This window comes from Malaclemys terrapin, chromosome 5 (assembly GCF_027887155.1).
Source record: "Malaclemys terrapin pileata isolate rMalTer1 chromosome 5, rMalTer1.hap1, whole genome shotgun sequence".
NCBI lineage: Eukaryota > Metazoa > Chordata > Testudines > Emydidae > Malaclemys > Malaclemys terrapin.
Window position 1 is genome coordinate 86506454 of NC_071509.1, and position 20655 is coordinate 86527108.

General features: G+C 42.0%; 1 protein-coding gene across 5 annotated transcripts in view; it reads right to left on the bottom strand.

Annotated features, from left to right (window-relative positions):
- Positions 1–20655, bottom strand: part of ARHGAP10 (Rho GTPase activating protein 10) — a 241199-nt gene that overhangs the window by 143660 nt on the left and 76884 nt on the right. For 4 of the 5 annotated variants that reach the window (XM_054030633.1, XM_054030631.1, XM_054030632.1 and 1 more), the window contains exons 2-4: positions 16189–16284; positions 16028–16089; positions 3478–3549 (exon numbers count right to left, since the gene is read on the bottom strand). In XM_054030633.1, coding sequence (XP_053886608.1) covers positions 3478–3549; positions 16028–16089; positions 16189–16284 — 230 coding nt within the window. The remainder of the gene's footprint in view (positions 1–3477; positions 3550–16027; positions 16090–16188; positions 16285–20655) is intronic. The other variant, XM_054030634.1, reaches the window with a different exon arrangement.

Genomic DNA, 20655 nt, shown 5'->3' on the forward strand with positions numbered 1-20655 from the left:
TAAACTCATCTAAAATTAAAGATGATGATATAGTGTTTGGGTCAATCAGACCCTTTACCAGAGTCAAGCCTAAACATGTAATTAAATTCTAGAGAGGAAGAAGCCAAAACCAAATAGATAAATTACTGAAGTGAAACAATGTAATAAATGGTTTCAGCCTCATTATAGACTATGTGAGATTAGCACATGGGAGGCTGGGGAGGAGGAGGGGGAACAGGAAGAATATAAAGATGTCATTGTGTTTACATATTACATTCCCTCGAGTGCTTAAGTATGTGTGCTTTGCAAAAACAAAACAAAACAAAAAACAAAACAAAAACTTCCTTCCCCATGTGCAAAACCCCACTGTACACTGTTTAAATTCAGGTTTGTTTGTTTTTTTCCAACTGTGATGCTTCTTTCCAATGGGTCAATTCGGTGAGGGCTCAGAATCGGACCTGATCTATCCAATTCAGACTCATTTATCCATAGGAGTAAAACTGTTAAATATTAAGCAGCGGTAATTTAAGGTGAACTAAACATTCAATGTTTGCTTTTTGTAGTGAGCATGTGTATTTTTCCTATAGCAAATATACTTACTGTTCTATATTCAGACGTAATAGTTCTAACTGTATTATATTTGGAGATGTTGATACTATGCAATATTATCTTTCCAATACCATAGCTAACATTTCAGCACTTCCATTATACTGGATATTTTTTTAAAAATTCCTGAAAAGGATTCTTCAGATCTCCATAAAACCGCTTTTTAAAAAAACATGTTCTATATAAGCTTAAAATATAGCACTATTCAGTTCTTAATATAGAAGGTGTTTTGTTCTAAATACATTTAAAATTCTACAGCAAGAGGCCAAATCCTGAAGTTCCTACAGTTTTTATTTTGTCCTTACACGGGTAAAACTATTTAAAGTCAATGTGAGGTTTGCCTAAATAAGGACTGCAAAAAAATGGAGTAAGAGCTTAAAACCTGGCCCAAGGTCAGGTATGTTGCTATTATGCTTGTGGAGAAATTACCCTTTTGATAATATTAAGAGACCCAGGTTTCAATCCCCTTGAAGAAAGCCATTGTGTGTTTATAGATACAGTACATATATTTATCATGACCCTGAATTTATACAGAGCTTTTCATCCAAAAAAAATCCTGAAGCATTTTTCGAATCTTGTGTACTGAAGGCGTATGTACTGGGGTCCTTTTGGCCACCACTGAAGTGCAGCCACTTCCAGGATGGAACATGTTAGCTGTTTAACAGTGCACAGTACTACTGTAGAGGTTGAGACAGGAAGTGAGGAATGATGTATCCAAATGAAATTGTATTGAGAAATTCAGGGGGGCAGAATGCAGTTACACAGTTGACAGGACAGAAGGGTTAAACACTGGTGAAAAGTGCCATGAGATTTTTAATGATCATAAATGATCATGAGCTCTCATCTAAAAGACAGCAACACCCTTTATCATCACAAATAGCATGCTGAGGTATTGGTTCAATACTGAACTTCGGCGGTCAGGGGCTAACTATGGCACCACTACCTTGTTTTTTTCCCCCTTAAAAGAGGCCCAATTACTGAGACAACTTTTAAAATATGCTAAACAAAAACCCTGCTTAGCTTGTGAGCTCTGATGAAACTCTCATGGACCCCAGAAGATTAAGTGAAGGCAGAACAGATATTCTGTTTTAATTGTTTACAATCCAGGATAGAACATTTTCCCCTCATGTATTGTGAAGAGGTATTCTTGTTCTGAGTTTAAAGTGAATCAGGAAGCAACATTTAGAGACTCAGGGCAGGTCTTCACTACTGGGAGGGTGGGGGGGGTCGATTTAATATTCGCAAATTCAGCTACGCGAATAGCATAGCTGAATTCGACCTATCGGAGCCGACTTACCCCGCTGTGAGGACGGCGGCAAAATCGACCTCCATGGCTCCCTGTCGACGGCGCTTACTCCCACCTCCGCTGGTGGAGTAAGAGCATCGATTCGGGGATCGACTGTCGAGTCCCGACGAGACGTGATAATTCGATCCCCGAGAGATCAATTTCTACCCGCTGATTCAGGCGGGTAGTGTAGACCTAGCCTTAGTAGGTCTGTGAAGGCTAGGACTATAACAGAGTTTAAAAGAGAACTGGATAAATTCTTGGTGGTTAAGTCCATTAATGGCTATTAGCCAGGACGGATAAGGAATGGTGTCCCTAGCCTCTGTCTGTCAGAGGAGGGAGATGGATGGCAGGAGAGAGATCACTTGATCATTGCCTGTTAGGTTCACTCCCTCTGGGGCACCTGGCATTGGCCACTGTCGGTAGACAGGATACTGGGCTAGACGGACCTTTGGTCTGACCCGATACGGCCTTTCTTATGTAGTAAAAGAGAAAAAGCTCTTCACTCTGGTGCTGCATAGAGTGGAATTTTACCTTCCTGATGGAAAAACTCAGCAACCAAAGTTCAGGCAGAAGAAAATGGACCTGTTGTATTACATAGGCACTAACTTTTGACTGGAGAGATTTTGGCCGAGGAGGGGTTTTTAGAGACAATTTGGCTTCTTGCAAGTTCTTGCATTGCTGTAGAAGAAAAAGTGTAAAAAGTGTTTTCTGTATTTGAAACTATTTTGAAAATTCACCATACCTGTGTTCCTGGTAAGGGAGATTTAAGCATTTTAACCCTTAATTGAAATTTCACTGTAATTTTTTAGATACCACTTCCAAGTGAAACCTGGAAAGGGTCAAGCTCTGACATCTGCACACTGATTACACAGGATGAGTTTTGGAAATGACAGTTTAAGGAGTTTTTTTAGGGCTTTTTTGTTAGTTTAAAAAGCTACAAGGAAGTAAACTCTGTATCTATTATTTCCATCTGTAAAGAATGTCTTTAAAGAATGGTTTAATATAAAGAGTTCGGGCTTCATTACTGAAGATAAATATGATACAGACAGGAGAGACAGACATTCTTTATCACAAAGGGCCAGGAATTCTTTGGAACAGGCTGAGATGAGCCAAACTCTAAACTACGCACTCTCTCAATCCATCACCCTAAACAATTTGGAATAATTATAGTTTTAATGAAAAGTTATCAGTTCTAATTTCAACAATGGGAAATATAAGATGAAAAGGTATGAGGACGAATTCTTGAGGTTGTTAACACATAGCAGGCTTTTAAATATGCAAGTGGACGTACAGCAGAAGATTATGGTCATCCATTAGCAACATGAGAATGCTCTTTGTGGCATTTCTTTTATCCAAGACAGAAAAGTCAAGAGAGGGGGGGGGGAGGGAAGGAGAAAAAAAGGACACATTCCTCCCCTCTCAAGGCATATTTCCCATTCTTTTCTGAACCAAGTTCCCAAAAAAAAAAATTGGCTCATAAAATAAGATAAATACCAGCATTTCTCTGTACTCTGCCAAATGGGTGTCATGAGCATACTTTGACCAAATAGAGAAATTGAACTCATCTCTTAAAAAAAGGGCAAACAAATAAATTAGAGACGAACCTTTACAGCTCCTAGCTGCTCCTTCCTAAATTTTTCCAAAGGTTTGATCAGCGTTTCGGTAACACTCAGTGCCTAGAGAAAGAAAAACAACAGCATATATAGCGTGTTATCCACAGAGGAGGAAGGCAAGTCATTTATTTTACCCTCCCAACTGCAAATAATACAAAAAATTAATAACTCCAGAGTATCATTTTCAAAAGCACTTAAATGAGTTAGGAGCCTGAGCCCCATTTTCAAAACCCACATGGCTCCTAAATCACTTAAGAGCTTTTGAAAAAATTATTTCTCAGCTCATCTTGAAGCAAACATTAACATATTTCCAAAGTTGAACATCATGAACTGTACAAATATTCTGATGCAAATACAATAGTGAAGGTTTGGCTGAGGTTTCCTCCAGTCTTTCTGAACAAGGCAACAGTCTCTTAACAATTGAGCTTTGTCCCATTCATTAACAAAACCTTTCATTGCATTTTTTCCTTATAAATTCCAACAATTTAATTTTACCCGGGGGGCATCAGATCACGTTATTGCAACAAATGCAGAACAGCAAATACACTCTTCATATACAGTTAGTAGTCCCGCCTGCCAATTAAGTCTTGCAATATATTTCTCATATACTGTACTAAGATTAATTGTACACAAAAAATACCCTACATTAAAAGAAAATTATTTAGGTTGCAAAGTCATATTCTCAAAACTTAGGAAATGACAGATTTACAGTTGCCTTCATTTCACACCCTGCATGTTCATCCTGTGCACTGAAAAACTGAAAAACACAGTAACATCAAGCCCCAAACTCTGTCATCTCCCCCAAGAGTTGGAGAAGTTCCTGCTCTACATGGTGCCCCCAGAGTGGTGGAAATGGCTGAAGTCAAGTGCTGGGAATGGGGAGGTTAAAGGGAGAGGGAGCCTGGCTCAGTCCACATCGCCACACACACTACAGATACTCCAGTGACTACCAGCTCTTTCCAATGCAGCAGTGGTCATGTGGGCCTCACTCTTCAGAAAATTTATGTCTTTAGTATTTTGACAGTCTGCTAACATTTTTCTGAGAAATGAAAGCAGAGTAAGAAAATGGCAATTTTAACACTTTATAACTGGGTGAACTCTAAAATCAGTATCATGGGTCAAGCAAAAGGCAAGTCTCTAGCCTCAGGCTCTGTCCCTGCTGAATATTCAAGGCCTGCTATTTACAATGGAGGTGCAAGAGTTTCTCATAAAAGGCCTACAAGACTTTTATAATGGAAAATGTTACGCAACCTAAATATAAGGGTTGCTACAAGCTCTCTCTAGAATACCTAAGTGAGGGAGCAAGACACTAGCTCTCCCCACCCTACCCCCCCGGAACAGAGCTCAAGTAGGCTGAGAGGCTGGAGGCAGAGTTATAATCTGGAGCAACCCAGCACCAGACTTGGGGACCTGGGCTGCCCAGTCATCCCCTGAAGCTCAGGGCTTGCCAGGAAGACAATACACCATGATGAGGGGAAACCAGTTGTGTAGGGAGGATTGTGAGGTAGCTAAGGAGCTCTGATAGGTTCAAATAAACTTCAAATGAGCATCTAAACACTATTCACCAACAGTAAGATCATAAAATATAAGGTTATTAAACAATAAAGTCAAAACTGAGGGGCAGCAACTTGTTGCAGCAAAGGAGAATTATAAATTAGCAAAACTTATTAGGAGCTTCAAACAAACAGATGAGTAAACTAAACAGTTAACTGGCCTCATGACATGTTCAACAGTTCAATTAAAACAGCTCTGAGCCAAGCCCAGCATTTGTTGGAATAAGGGTTTACATTGTAAAAGAAAGGACACAATGAAATACTGTAAAATTTACCCATGTTGGTCGGGGTATGGAGGGTAAAGTACTTGTAAAGGAAATTGATCTCTGATGATTTTCTTCTATATTTTTTAAAATAGCTTTTCCCTTGTCCTTCATGATAAGAAGGCTTTCCTTACCCTCTACATGGCAAGAAGAATTTTACCCTGATTTAACTGCATATATCAATCATAATCTACTTCTAATAAGAGTCGACAAGGCGGCTTGAAAAATTCACACCCCTGAGCACTGAGTTAAGCTAACCTAACCCCCTGTGTAAGGACATCTAGGTTGACTGAAAAATTCTTCCGTGGACCTAGCTGATCAGGGAGGTGGATTACCTACATTGATGGAAAAACTCCTTCCATCGATGTAGGAAGCATCCACACGTGCCATTAGTCCTCTGCATTAGATTGGAAGAACTTGCTCTCCAGTGACCTCTTCTGGGGGGGTTAATATGCAACAATGGCTGACTCTGGAGGAAGCATAGTCTTGTCCTCCCACCATCTACGAGTGGCAGGCCGTAGGGGGAAAAAAAAAAAAAAGAAAACTAGAGATGTTCCTTGGAGAGTTACCCAGAGAATTTTTTTAAAAATGAAACCAGACAAAGAAAAGAAAGCTGGAGACAAATTTATATTTTAAAAAAATCACATCGTTTATGCTGTTGCACAGCGTAAGAGTTATCTGGCATTCACATCCAACCCAAAATTCTGATGATACAACTTAGAAGGGTGTTTTTGAAACATGCTGAGACAGAGTCTAAGTTACCCAATCACACAGAACTGAAAGTTAATTTGCAAAAAGAGGACATGGTTACACTGCTGCCACCCTACCTCCCACTCCCACCCCCAACAAAGTATATGGTCAATGGGTGACATTTTTTAAATAAAACAAGTGCCAACAAAGATAGACCTATGAAGGAAGGATCTGCACTATCAAAAAACACAAGAAATGTAGAGCAGGGAGGAATACTCCGTATATTCTTATAGGAGAGGATACTGCTCACCTACAAAAAGACTATTTACCTGCAATTGCAGTTCTCTGATAGTACAAATTGTACAAGAGTCATATTCTCAGGTCAGCACTTCCAGTGTAAAGGCAGTTCGTAAATCCTATAGAATTAGAGGTTAGAGGAAAGCTATATCCCTCCTAAAGTTTCTATTACTTCACATGCCAGTTTGCTGAATGACATTTCCTTGGAAAACCATATCTGGCTGAACACTTTCATTTTATATCCTGGCCAATCCATCTCCAATGTTATAAGACAGTATGGCTAAATTCTTGGACAGTTTGCTTGTAAGGTATTAATCTTACCCTTGCTGCATGAGTCTAATTTAACTGTCTTAGAGTTATAAGAACATGATCTGATTTGAATATGCCCAATCCCTCCTCTATGTACCATAAGCGTAATAGACTCTCTCTTTAATTAGCCATCCTTCGGCTGTGATACTTTTACATTGAAACTGGAGCAATGGTGCTTGCTCGATGCTGCCATTTAAAACCTGTACTTTGCCATGTCCCCTTGCAAAAACCTCTGACTAATGCCCCCTACTCCAGAGACATCCCTAGAGCTCTTTAGTTTGGAGTTTCCACTATGGGAGTTTCCACCTGCCACGCACTGAGAATATGAAGCAGGAGTGGTTTTATTAAAACTCGGTTCTTTAGACTAGAGGACATTTAACAAGCAGTTCCCTGCACTTCCATACTCTGATGTTTTAAGTTTGTATAAGAAATGTACAAGACAGACATACAAGAGAAAGGAGACCAGACATCCCTTCCTGGCTCACATGAACATTTGACAATAAGCAGACAGTATAAATTATTGGATTGTATCAAAGTGAAACAAACCAGTCCTGATATATAATTTCATTCCTTCTATCAGAGATGACAGCCTACCTGTAATAAGTTAACCAATCTCCTAATGTTATTTTAAAAAGTTCAAGAGACTACCAAAGTGGTTTGATAAGGGGAACTGTTTCTAAATCAGCCCTACATGGAATTGCATGCTTTGGTCCAATCACGCTCCCATTGGCTAAAATGGAAGCTGGATCAGGTTTTGCACATTTAACAAGACCCTTAGCATAGAGAAGAAACGCTGGCAGCAGGTTCTTGGGTCCTCATTTCAGTCTCAATTTATTTTCCAGTCAGTGGAAGCTTATGATCTGGTCCAAAAGACACTCACAGATGTCTCCAATGACCTATATGCTGCTCTATGTTTCACTCTGAAAGAACACTTTGCATCCATTTTATTGGCAAAGGGATTGCGGGCCTCACAAAGTTAGTAAGCTAATATAATGAGCAGAAAGGACAAAAACGCAACAATATTTCATTAAGTCCTTCTTATATAAAAAGAGAAGATAAGTGAAGGAGGATTGTGATTTTCAATGGAAGAGCATTAAGGTGGCCATGGTCAATTTTTTTGAAGCTTTCACTTTTTAAGAAGTATCTTCTACAAAACTTATGAACAGAAATATTTTCAATAACACATCAACAGAAATCAGGGAAGATGGGGACTCAGAGTCTAAGATACTATTAGCTTTGCAAGCAAAAATATTCAGTGTTTTCAGTTGGGAAGGGGAAGAGGGTTGGAGGAAAAATATCCCTTCCAAAAATCAGTTTCCAAATGGAAAACGTAGGATGTGAGTACTAGACAATGAAGCGTATCAAAAAACAGGTCTAGATCTCAGGAAACAGAGAATCCTCTGAAATTTGCCCTTTCAGTCAGCAACTAGTTTTTCCTTGTTCTCAAAAAGCTTATATACTTGAGTGAGACGGTATTAAGGAATTCATTTGTCCTGTTTATTATAAAATTAATTAGGGGCTGAAAAGGCTGCACTGAAAAGCAAAGAATCCAAGTGTCTGTGACAGCTGCAATGTTTATGATCCAACATTTCATTCTCATCAGTTTACTCCTCTTTCACACAGAACTTAATAAAAACACCACTAACTACCAGCAAAACCAGCTAATACCCATTTTTAATTTTAAATGAAAAACAAAACCAGTCAGCTAAAGGTGAGGACTGAAATTCTTTAGCCTGAGATGACTAGTATTTACTAGGCACCCAAAGGGGCCTGATTTCAGAAAGTGTTGGATTCTTTAAGATGTCTCAATGTGGACAATCACAAAGTCACTGTTCACTTTCTGAACATCTTGGCCTAGGGGTTGTCAGAGATCAGATTCTCAATAAAGCTAACTTTGCCAGGGAGTGGGGCTGGTGCAGGCGACAGAAGAGTACGGTGTGTACATTTCTATATTATATATACACAAATACACACACACACAAGTGTACATATGCACATATATACTTTTACACACAAAAAATTTGTTAAAACAACTTTAAAGTTGCAAAGTCAAGCAGTCAGAAGTTGAGATAATGCCAGAATTGTGCATTATTTCAGCCCCCTTGTTTGTATGCATTATGATATAGTCTCCAATTACATCATCAAATACCATTCTACATCCCTCTTCTCTCCCTCCTCCTCCCCCCTCCCCGCCCTGACCCATCTCACTCAGTGCACGGGATGTATGGTCCTCACTTAACAAGCACATATTAAATGTTTTGTTTTCACCTCATTGATCAGTGTGTGCCTCCTGTCTTATTCACTGCAAACTATTCAAACCCTGCTCTGAAGACATAATTATTAAATTTTGTCAGAGGCTTTCCTATGGTGCTCATTACTATAGCATCAGAGTGTAGAACATATTTATTTTTACAACACCCCTGTGCAATGAGGAGGTATTACCTCCATTTTCTACAGTGGGGGCTGGGACAGAGAGAGATTAAGGTCAAAAGTATCCACTAATTTTGGGTGCCCAATTTCAGATGACTAGGACCTGATTTTTCAGAGTACATAGCATTATGTAGTAGTTTGTATAACCAAAGCGCAGCTCCCGTTGACTTCAGTTGCAGCTGTGAATGCTCAGCACTTCTGCAAATCAGACCCCATATTGAGTCTGGTCCCCAGAAAATGAGGTATGTACAGTTAACAATCTGAGAAAAGTTTGATTTAAGTGACTTCCTCAAGCATGAGTCCCTCCTCTTTGTTCCTGCAATCCCCTGCCTCATTCACTACTTAACTTCCAACTATTGCAACAAATGAGTTCTACAGACAAGTCTCCTTCACTACACAGCCCTGATTCATACCCAGAGCAAATCCATCCTGAATGAGGTGAGGGTTCTGAGGGAAAAACTAGTATGCAATCATGTAATTAAAGACTATCATATGGCATATGTGCAAAGGAGCTGAATTTGTCACCCTCTATTCAGACAAGCACTAGAAACTTTGCTAGTGTGTTTCACAAATATTTGCTGACAGCAGAGGAAAAGCAAGTCTCAGGAATCTTGGATACTATTCCAGGCTCTGGAGGGGAGTGTGTTCTAATGGGCAGAGACACTTCTGCCCACTTCTCCTTCCCCCAGCTTAATCTCCCCCCTCCCCTTCCACCCTGCCCTGTCCTAGTCCTACCTCCTCCTGCCCCTGATTCGTCATCCCAATCCCATTCTTTTTCCCTACCCAGTGCCAGTTTCCACTCCCAGGGTTTTTCCCCTAGCCCTTGTCTCCTTGGCCAGCCAGACCTACCCTCCTCCAGACTCCCCATCTCACTTTCACCACACATTCAATCTCAGTCTCTTTGCCCAGCCATAACCAGTTCCCCCTCCCCCATTTCCTCATACTCACGGCTCCCTCCACCGCAGCCTCCCTACCTGGGCTCCTCAGCCAATCTCAGTGTCCCATCCCCTCCAAAGACTCATTGGCCCAGTCTCTTTGATCCAGGCATCTCCTCTCTCCTTCACCCCCATCCAAGTCTCCAAAAGCACATCCCTGACACGAAGGCCACACACTACCAAATTGAGTCCCAGCTGGAAAGCAAGGGGAAGCTGGAGCTTCTCAAAGAAAAGGTTGCCAAACATTTAACATTGGCAAAACATATTTTACCCTAGCCTCGGTCTCAAACGCAGCTGAACAGTTTTGCTTGAAATTGTCCAAAAAAATTCAGTGTGAGGCAGACACACACTAATCATTTGGGTTGAAGTTTTCTGTGCAATTTGGCAAAGGTTCTAAGCAACTGAAAACAGGGTGTTATAATGGGAAGTGATAGCCAAGCTTAATTATAGGTGGTGCTATCAGCCCAACGAAAAATATACACACCTATGTTCCTCCTTGCATGTATTTGAAGGTACATACACTATTGAGATAGTGGACAAGGTTCTGAGGTGCAGCACTGAACTCGCACCCCAAGGGTTACGGGGTGGCCAAGGTGGCTTTAAGTCACCCTGAGAGTTAGACTAAATTACAGCACCCTCCCAGGCTGCCCTACAGGCTGCAGAGATGTGTGCTCTGGTCCTGCTTGCAACATCATTGCCAGTCCTTAGCCACACTGCCCCTCACCAGCATGTGTGTACAGGTCCTTAGAAGACAACCTCACGACTGTCTTCTGCAACCCTGCACTAGGAGAAACCCTCCTCTGGCAAGCAGGGCTTCTGGGAGCCCTTTATACCACTCCAGCACTTTCATGTGGCATAAAGATGCCACAACAAGAGTAAGGATCTCACCCTTAGAGACAAAATAAATTAAATTCAAAAGATGGGCAGAAAATACTCCACAATTTCCACAACTTGCTATTTTTCAAATATTTTCAATTTCAGGCCAATTTTAAAAAATGTTAACAAAGCTGTAACTCCCTAAGAAATAGGCTCTACAGTGGAAATAGTAACTAACTATAACTATCAATGCTAGAGTTAGGATCTATCATACCTAAAGTAAGTTGACTGGAAACAAGATTCTAAAGTAAATTTTAAGTTAAGTAAAAAGAAACTTTTCCATTAATGGCTGACAATGACTCAGAGTGACTACAGTCCTCTAATTAAACTAGAATATTTTTGTAATTCCGAACCAGTTAGACATGACTTCCTGTATTCCACTCATCCTTAATATAACAGAAACATTTCCAGAATGGCCTCCAGAGGCAAAGGGTCCTGCTTCATATTTGCCTCAGGGAATTCCACTAAGTTACAGTGTTATGGAAAAGTGCAATTTGTTTTATCTAGGCCACTCTATAATTCAACTGAATTCTTGGGTTAATGCCTGGATTTTCTTTTCACAAACCTACTAAATCCCTCGGTATTTAGAAACATGACCTTTGCAACCAATGGAAGTCCTTAAACTGAAAACAAAAATAAAACTGCTTGAATGCAGCTATTACATATCCAACCCGTGCCAGTTCAACATGGTAGCAGGCCAAATGAGTATGCTTGAGGTGGACAGTATGGAAAATTTTATGAACTCGAGATTCACATCTACACATGTTGCAATTGCCTTGGAAAACTATGTAAAATATACTTGAAAAAGCTTTTTATCCAAGTCTGGAATTCAAAAAGTCTGAAATATTTGCATTTACCATATGGCTATTAAAATCATTTTTGCATTTGCTGAATACACAAAATGTAATTTTAAAAAACCTATTAAGCGTACGTGTGTCAGTAATTAAGCAAAAGGAATTCATACACTATATCTTATCTGTAACTGTATTTCTTATCTGCAATTCTCTCAGCACAGTCACAGCCACTCTAGGAGTCACAAGCCTCCACCTTGCTTTTCAGGATAGCAAAGAGAAAAAAAAAGCCTGATAAGAAGATGTTGGAATGGGAGGAACTCCTTTGTGAAAGGCTTTAAAATGTGTAGCATAAACATTGCACCACAACTGAAAATCTTTATAGCCCTGGCGCCAAACGTTGTGGGTGCAGAGCATCCTAACATTCCATTGATTTCAATAGAACATCCATGGAACTTTGGCACAATTACACTGTTCATTGAGGAGCCAAACAAAAGGAGTCAGATCAACAGATCTCCCCAACAACACACAAATTAATTTTTTCAGAAACGAATCCCCTTGGTTCTCTTTCCACTTGCTTACTTTAAAGGCGATACAGTTCTAAAATATTTGCTAGAGCAGGGGTGGGCAAACTACGTCCTGCAGGCCACATCCGGCCTGCCAACTGTTTTAAGCCAGCATGCAGCTCCCGGAAGCCGTGGCATGGCCCCCCTCTGGCACTTCAGCCGCGGCGCAGGGTCGGAGGCCACTCCACGTGGCTCCCGGAAGCCGCAGCATGGCCCCTCTCCAGCGCTCCAGGTGGGGCGCAGGGTTGGGGGCCGCTTCATGCAGCTCCCAGAAGCTGCGGCATGGCCCCCCTCTGCCTCCTACATGCTCCAATGGCCCCCTCTGCCGTGGATGGGGCAGCATGCAGAGCCGCCTGGCCGTGCCTCCACATAGGAGCCAGAGAAGGGCCATGCCGCTGCTTCTGGGAGCCACCTGAAGCCTGCACCCCTAAGCCTGTGCTCTAGCCTGAGCCTGTGCTAGACTATATAAGTACTGATTAAAGAAACCACATCTCAGGAAAAGTATTCAGTCTCCATTTGGAATTAAATATTAGCTCCATGAGGAACTTTCTCATCAGATCTTTCACTGTCTGAACACATGCATTACATGATCTTTTCCATTCCATTTAGTGTTTTCTATAAGGCAACCATCATACAGCACACGTATAGTGTCATATAACTTCCTTACCTGCAAACAGGCTGCATATGAAAAGAGGAAGTAACACCATGTCCATAGCACAATTGCAGTGTCCAGAGATTATACAGCCAAGAGTGCATTCTATGGATCCAAAGCTGCATTTGGCTACATGTTATCACTGTTACAAAGCTGCTGAGGAAGTCAGTGAAATGCGCCACAAAACTCTCCTATTTTCAGTGTTGAAGTTGGTATTGGAATGTCCCAAGATACAGTTTGGATAATTATAAAAATTGTAATTCCTGAAGTATCCCAAAGACTTTTACTAGCTCTACACATACAACTCCACTAATACACAGCCACATCAGAGATGGAAGAAAACAGCAAGATGGATGCTATTCTTTACAACTGTGGCGAGAGAAGACATTTTGACAACAGCAAAACACCCACTCTTATAGCATAGCATTTTGGGATATCTAATATTCATGTAAGACCATTGCTTTGAACGTTCTAGAATGCTCCACATGGTATTCAACATGCAACAGAGGAAGGGTTGAGTGGCACATGATGAATCATGAATCACAGTGATGATGAATCAAACTCCTGCACAACAGCAGGACAAATCACCAGCTGCATCAAACATGCAAGAAGAATTGATGCGCACTGAGCTCCCAATGCCCCAGCAGACTTCACAGCTTTACACAGCAAAATGCCTCCATTCACACCGTTCAGGTGCAGCAGGTATTTCTCCCTGCTCCTACCTCCAACACTCCCCAACAGCTCCAAATTTGTCTGTTAATTCTAACTGAAGAAGCCACCCAGGTGCACCACTATTTGTATGTCTGACTGCTGATGTTGGCAAATAAGGGCCTGAAACACAGAATTTCTACACAGATAACCTCAAGAAATTAATACCATACTGGAGACTAAGAACAATTTTGCCCCAAAGATAAGAAATCTATGTATTAGGCCTAGTCTTCACTTACCGGCTGGTCCGGCGGCACACCATCGATGTTCTGGGATCGATCCCGGAAGTGCTCACAGTCGGCGCCGGTACTCCAGCTCGCCGAGAGGAGTACGCGGCGTCGACGGGGGGAGACTTCCGGCCGCGTCTGGACCGCGGTAAGTTCGGACTAAGGTACTTCGAATTCAGCTACGTTATTAACGTAGCTGAATTTGCGTACCTTAGTCCGAAGTCCGGACTAAGTGGGGACCAGGCCTTAGATTCCACATATGTGATCCGAGCTAAGTGAATCAATGCAAATCTCTTACATAAATCCTATCTAATCCCTGCAGGTACTTTTGTAATCATATATGTGAATTTAGGTGGAAAGTAACTTAAATCTATTGGAAAGAAGCTAGACTACAGACTACCTAGAGTTAAATTAATCGTTTAAAAACACCATATTCCTTGCATTAAAACAAGTAACAGTGAAATCTTATCAGTTACCATTAATTATCATCATTTATTTAATGGTGACAATTACTAATATGTACTGGACCTTAAAAACAAAATCTATGAGCAGGGAAGCCAGGCATTTAAAGTGGAATCTATAGCTCTTACATTTTAATAAGGCCCCTTTTACTGTAGCATTTAAGCACTCTTAAAAATTAGTGAGCCTAAAATCTCAAAGTAAGTCCTGTGAGGCAAAATCAGCATTAATTCCACTGTGGTGGAGTCCCTTGTTCTTACCAGATTCATATGCTGTTCATCTCTTGTCTTGGTGTGCCATACTCCCATGCATACAGGTATTTGACAGGTCATCCTAGATCTCTCAATCATCCTACCCCACACACGAGATGGGGAAAAAATGTTGCAGTACAAAGCCTCCATTTTAATCATTAATCTATTGTATTAAATGGAAGAGATGCAAGTCAACAACCTGCATAGTCAAAAACCATGCCAATAAGCTTACTTGGTAAGAAAGGAGGCTACCTAAACAGTTAATTTTCCTTAATGATGTACTGAAAGCCAACCGCAACATCTTGCTGCACAGCACAACTATAATGGAACAAGTTCATCAACTGAAGGCAAAGACCAAGCTATGCCCCTCATTTCTACCCACCAAAAGTTCTGCCTCCCATCATGGAACAAATTTGGTTATAGAACTCCCTTTCTTCTCTATTTTTTTTGTTGTTGTTTTTAATTTACCCTTTTCTTTAGGCAGTGCCATGCCTTCTTCCTTTTGTTCTCATCCTGTCTGTTCACAAGGAACAGCAGAGTATAGTGGCATTCTTTTTATCATGAGCCCTCCAACTTAGCATCTCCATGCCAGGCAATCCGTCTGCCATAACACATGTTCAATACATAATGCAGCATCCCTGAGCAATTCAGAGGAAGAACTGCCTGCTCACTGCCCATTGACCCTAACTCTGCCAGAAGACGTGGCTCCAAGTCAAGACAGCATGGCAGAGCATCACATTTTTCCACCCTGAGAAATCATGACTGCCCCTGGGCTTGCTACTGCCAGAAACAAAATAGGGCCATTAAAATTGGAGACATGGGCAGGAGGGAACTGAACTGCTGAACTTGTTTCAGTGCTGAATGTAGAGCATTTGGCAGGCAGGAGCAAGTAGAATGGCATAGCCTCAGAGTTTCCTGTCAATGCTGAGCCATATTTGACTTCCACAGAGATCGAAACACAGCTATCAGTCACAGACTGGGGGAGATGTTATGATCCAGAATATATTAAGTTACACAGAGCAAGGAAGACAGGAGTAGAAAGCATTCCATACACTCAATAGAGCTAATTTAATGTTTCTGTATCTAACCCACATGAGACTGCTACTGCTTCCAGCTAAAAGACTTAGGTGCTTTGAGCAAAATGATTAAGGTTTGTGTTTTGGAGCTATGGTGGTCCTGGATTCAATCCCTGCTGATCACCCAATCATGGGGTTGTTACAGGTGGTCTCACAAATTTTGCATTTTTTGTTTTTTTTAGTAAAATATGCAAACTTAATGTTACATCAATGTATGTTTTTGCATGTAATCTGTTACTACAATTCTGGGCCAGTTCATTGTCATTGGCTTCATTATCAAAGTCTTTTCCTTTAGTGAGAAGAAGCTGCAATCTGTAAATCCAGATTAGCAAAAAAGAGATTGCACAATAATAAATCACTGATGCTAACACTTTGCTGATTAATACAGTGGCAAACAATACTAACTGGCTCTTATCTGAATCCTTACAATTTGTTTACAGTAAAACGTTGCAACTCACCAAGATTTCTCTTTGCTCTTCCAGATTTTTTAAGAAATTTGAAAACTCACGCAGGGATGCATCTGTAACATGAAAGAAGAAAAAAGGAAATAGTGGTATAGGAGTGCATAACAAAACCAGTAATGCACACGCACATGCGCACACACAGAGCTCTCACATACCTATACATCTTTCATCATCCGTCTCTGCATCGCCAATGAATTCAAATTTAAAATCCCTCAGAGAGTGGGCAAACTTTCTTTGGGCTGCCGAAAGATCTGCAAGGCAAACAACAAGGATTTAAAACTATATTTGTCTTTAATTCAAATAAAAGCCTTTAGCAACTTGAACGTCATGTGAATTTGATCTTCAAGAAATGTGTCATTTTATATCTTTCAATAGACTTCAGCAATTTCTTGTCCTATAGTGAAGTGAATCACTTCAGTAGAACTATGAAGTTCCACAGCTACGCAATTCTTAAATCTCATTTAAAAAGGCAAATGAATAGCACTGCAAGTATCTTGTACAAAAATAATTCCGACTTTCCTAGCCAGCTTCTCACTGCTGCTTTTATTGATAGTATTTGACTACTATTGGCACAAAACTGCTCTTGTTTTGGGCAGACTACTGGATATATTAACTAGCCAAAATTCTGCTCTCAGTTACAATATCACAATGTTATAAACGATCATTAAGATTTCTAATACTGAAGTTGAGATCAAAACATACACTTTTCTACTGTAATGTCTGATTATAGTACATGAGAGAGTTTGGAATGTCATCAGCCCTAAAAGGCAGGTGGAGAAGAGGATGAAAGTCCCCATACACTCTTAACTTGCAGTAAAGATTCTCCTTACATCTTCATACTCAGCCAATATTAAAAAAAGAAGAACAGGAGTACTTGTGGCACCTTAGAGACTATATGCATATGCATCCGAAGAAGTGGGCTGTAGTCCACGAAAGCTTATGCTCTAATAAATTTGTTAGTCTCTAAGGTGCCACAAGTACTCCTGTTCTTCTTTTTGCGGATACAGACTAACACGGCTGCTACTCTGAAACCAGCCAATATTAAGAGCAATTTGATATATTTAGTTAATATTTAATCTTTTAGCTATCTCATGCAATTCAGAAGGACCAGGAGTGACCATTATAAAACACACTGTGTAAACATTTTATTCTCAGGATTAGCTGGAGCTGAACCAGCACAAACTGTTTTTACACCCCTTTAGCATATACGGTTTCCAGTCTGCTGTATGTTTTTCCCAATTTCACATAGATAAGGACATATGCAGGGGTGCATGTAATATAGAAAGCATTGGGAACATAAGTTCAGATGCTTTTTTGTTACAAGCAGCTTGGGACAAAATATGGCATGATTTACCAATTGAGAATAAAGTCAACCTGACTATTTGTCTGATCCAGAAAACTAGAACTGAAAGTAGGAGTCACGATGCTGCATCGAATTCATGGAACAATGGTATAAAAAATAATTTAGTATTGTTCAGCCAAAGGTGATGGGAACCAGCCATGTAGTGATGCCTTCTCTACAACTCCTTCCCCATGCCCTTTGGCCCAGATGCTGAAGGCTTCAAATATCCAAGACTGGGAAAGAGGATGCAGATCACCCCATCACTAATGGCAAGTCCTCAAAGGTTAATGCAACCAAAGGCTACATTAATTTTTTTTTGCACTGCCACCTGTGCTCTGTGGAGTCCCTCTAAGAAAGGCTCTAGAGCTGCAGACAGAGTCCCACTGGAGCATTCTGCCATGAGTATGCACCCTGGGATTTGTGCCCATCATCTCTAAAAGGACAGACTGAAGAGATGATAAAATCTCTGTGACAGGGCTGCCTGCCCCTTTAAGGGCCAGGAGGCCTGAGTTAGTCAGCTCCACTTGTGCCATAATTATGTCTCCCAATCTTAGGTCTGGTCTATACTACCCGCCTGAATCGGCGGGTAGAAATCGACCTCTCGGGGATCGGCGCTCTAACTCCACTAGCGGAGGTGGTAGTAAGCGCCGCCGACAAAAAGCGGCAGAAGTCGATTTTGCCGCCGTCCTCACAACGGGGTAAGTCAGCTGCAATACGTCGAATTCAGCTACGCTATTCACGTAGCTGAATTTGCGTATCTTAAATCGACTCCCCGCTGTAGTGTAGATGTACCCTTAGGAAGCTGGACTAACTGGGGTCAGGTGACAACCCGAAACACCTTGACTTCCTAAAAGAGCTGAGAGGAGAAACCAAAGAGAGCAAGCTGGGCTCCTGTGGAAGGCCCTGAAGTAAGGTCTGGAGGACCCCTGGAAAGTAGCCTGGGAATCAGTGGACTATCCCATAGCAGAGAAGATAGAAAGGTAGCCCGAAAGGGACTGAGACTCTGAGGGGACTCTAGGGAAGAAGACTAAGAGTCAGGGCTCTATCCCAGTGCCAGAGAGATTTAAAGGTAATCTAGAAGGAAATAGGAACCGAGCCCAGAGGGTGGGCTGAAGAAGAGCCCAAGAGGAGCAGAAGAACCTTTTGGTTGTTTGGACTTCTGTTATCCCGGAAGGGAGAGTGATCCGGTCTGAGACATGTGAATCCCTGGGAAAGTAAGAAAACCCAGGTGGGGGGAAAGTGAGGCAAGGAGCCCCTGCAGCACCGTGCTCAGCCAGCTGGGGGTGGGGAGGGGATACAGGACAGGCACACCCTACGGTAAAGCTTTATATTAGGGGTGCTAAATCCTTTAAAGACTGACAGAGGGGAAAAGAGTAAGGTGAACAAAACAATCATAGTACAGATTGGTTATTTGGAGACGCATGTTGCTGGGCACAGTGATTAATCACCACAAAGTGATCTATGTGTAATGTGTAAACCTCTGCACAAGCCATTGAATTGGGAGGGAGGGTTGAAGGGGGGCCATTAGAGAGAGAGATTCTGATCTATGGAAAGGATGTTTGAAATAAATGATTCCACAGGCTGCAGGAGACAAAGCATACAAGCATTGTTGACAAAGATTTTAATTCTATTTAGTCAATAGACTGTAACCACAAGATTTACCACCTCTCAGGAAGGTTTGCCTAGAATCCAGCAGTATCTCATTTTATTCTGTTAACTTATGTTAAAATTCATTTATATTTTTCTTTCCTAAGCCAAATAAATCTTTTCCTAACATACTTGGATTTCGTTTCTGTGATAGGAGACAATCACTGGTACACAGTTGTTCCCTGGAAAGAAAATGGAAACTTTTCCCCTCTCACTTCCCCCAGAGAGGGCTGAGGCTAGGTGACAGGCTTCAGCATTCCCTTACAAACAGGGGTATGAGAGAGCCATTCCCAAGGCAGCTGACTCAGGACACTGAATGTAGTCAGCTCAGCATGGGGAAAACCTGAAGACTAGGATCAGGAACAGATCAGTGCAGGATTTATTTGAGGCTTGAAGGGGAATGGCTAAAGTAAGATACTTTAGAGGTATGTAGACAAACATTTTAATCCTGTCTGGAAATCATTAGGCAATCAGTTCACCCTTCATCCTTTTAAAAATCAGCCTGGTATAGGAAAAACAAAGTTGTTGATGGAATTACCACAAATATTATAGAACTCTATAAAAATACATGGTGACTCCAGAACAGAAACAAAATGTGGCAATTCACCTCTACACTGCAATATTTAAACCATAAGTTACAAGTTTCATAGACACTAACTCTCACATATACGCATCCTGTGCTAGGTCAAAAGCACTCTGCTAATCTGTATATATCCCGTAACCCCTAGTTGTTAATACCCAGCTACTTTATAATCTGGTAGAGAAATATATCTCATTTCTGTTCCATAAAACAAACTTCCTTTATAGGACAACAATCTACTGCTATAACTTCAAATAGTAAGCAGTATTTTGGGTTTATAGCACCTGTGCCTCAAAGGACCCCCCCAGAGTATTTCACAAGCGCATGGGAGCAGAGGCGGGGAGTTATATGGGCCCATGATGCCAGTGCTCCAGCAAATTCAAGGCACGGGGATGCAGCTCCACCAATGTTCGGGGCTGGGTCTCTCCTTGGGCCCTGCCTGCTGCCCCGTGCGCCTCCCCCGGAGCATCCCCCAACCTCGCCTTCCGTCCCTGCGTGCCTCCCCTGGAGCATCCCTGCCTGCACCCTTGGCAGCTGCCCTGCCACTCCACACTGTTCTCCGCTCCCTCGCCAGCCACTGCCGGCTACAAAAAGGAGAGGCACCGCCGCCAGCGGAAGGAGGAGGCGCACACATGATGGCAGCCTGCCCCGGTACCTACCACAGGGGAGGCAAAGGGGCTTCCTGGATCTGAGAGAGGGCCCGGCCCCTAGTAGCACGTGCAGTGATTGTGCCGGATGAGTGTGCTGCCACTGGGGAGAGGGCTGGGGGGACTGTGGAGTCCTCCTCTCTGACCCCAGACCCAGGGCAGCCTGCCTGCATCCCAAACTCCTCATCCCCAGCCCCACCCCAGAGCCTGCAGCCCCAGCCAGAGCCCTCACAACCCGCACCCCAACCCTCTGCCCAGCCCTGAGCCTCTCCCACACCCCAAGCCCCTCACCCCCAGCCAGAACCCTCATCCCCCCACACCCCAACCCTCTGCCATAGCCCGAGCCCCCTCCCACATCCCCAGCCAGAGCCCTCATCCCTCCACACACACCCATATTGTGCAATAT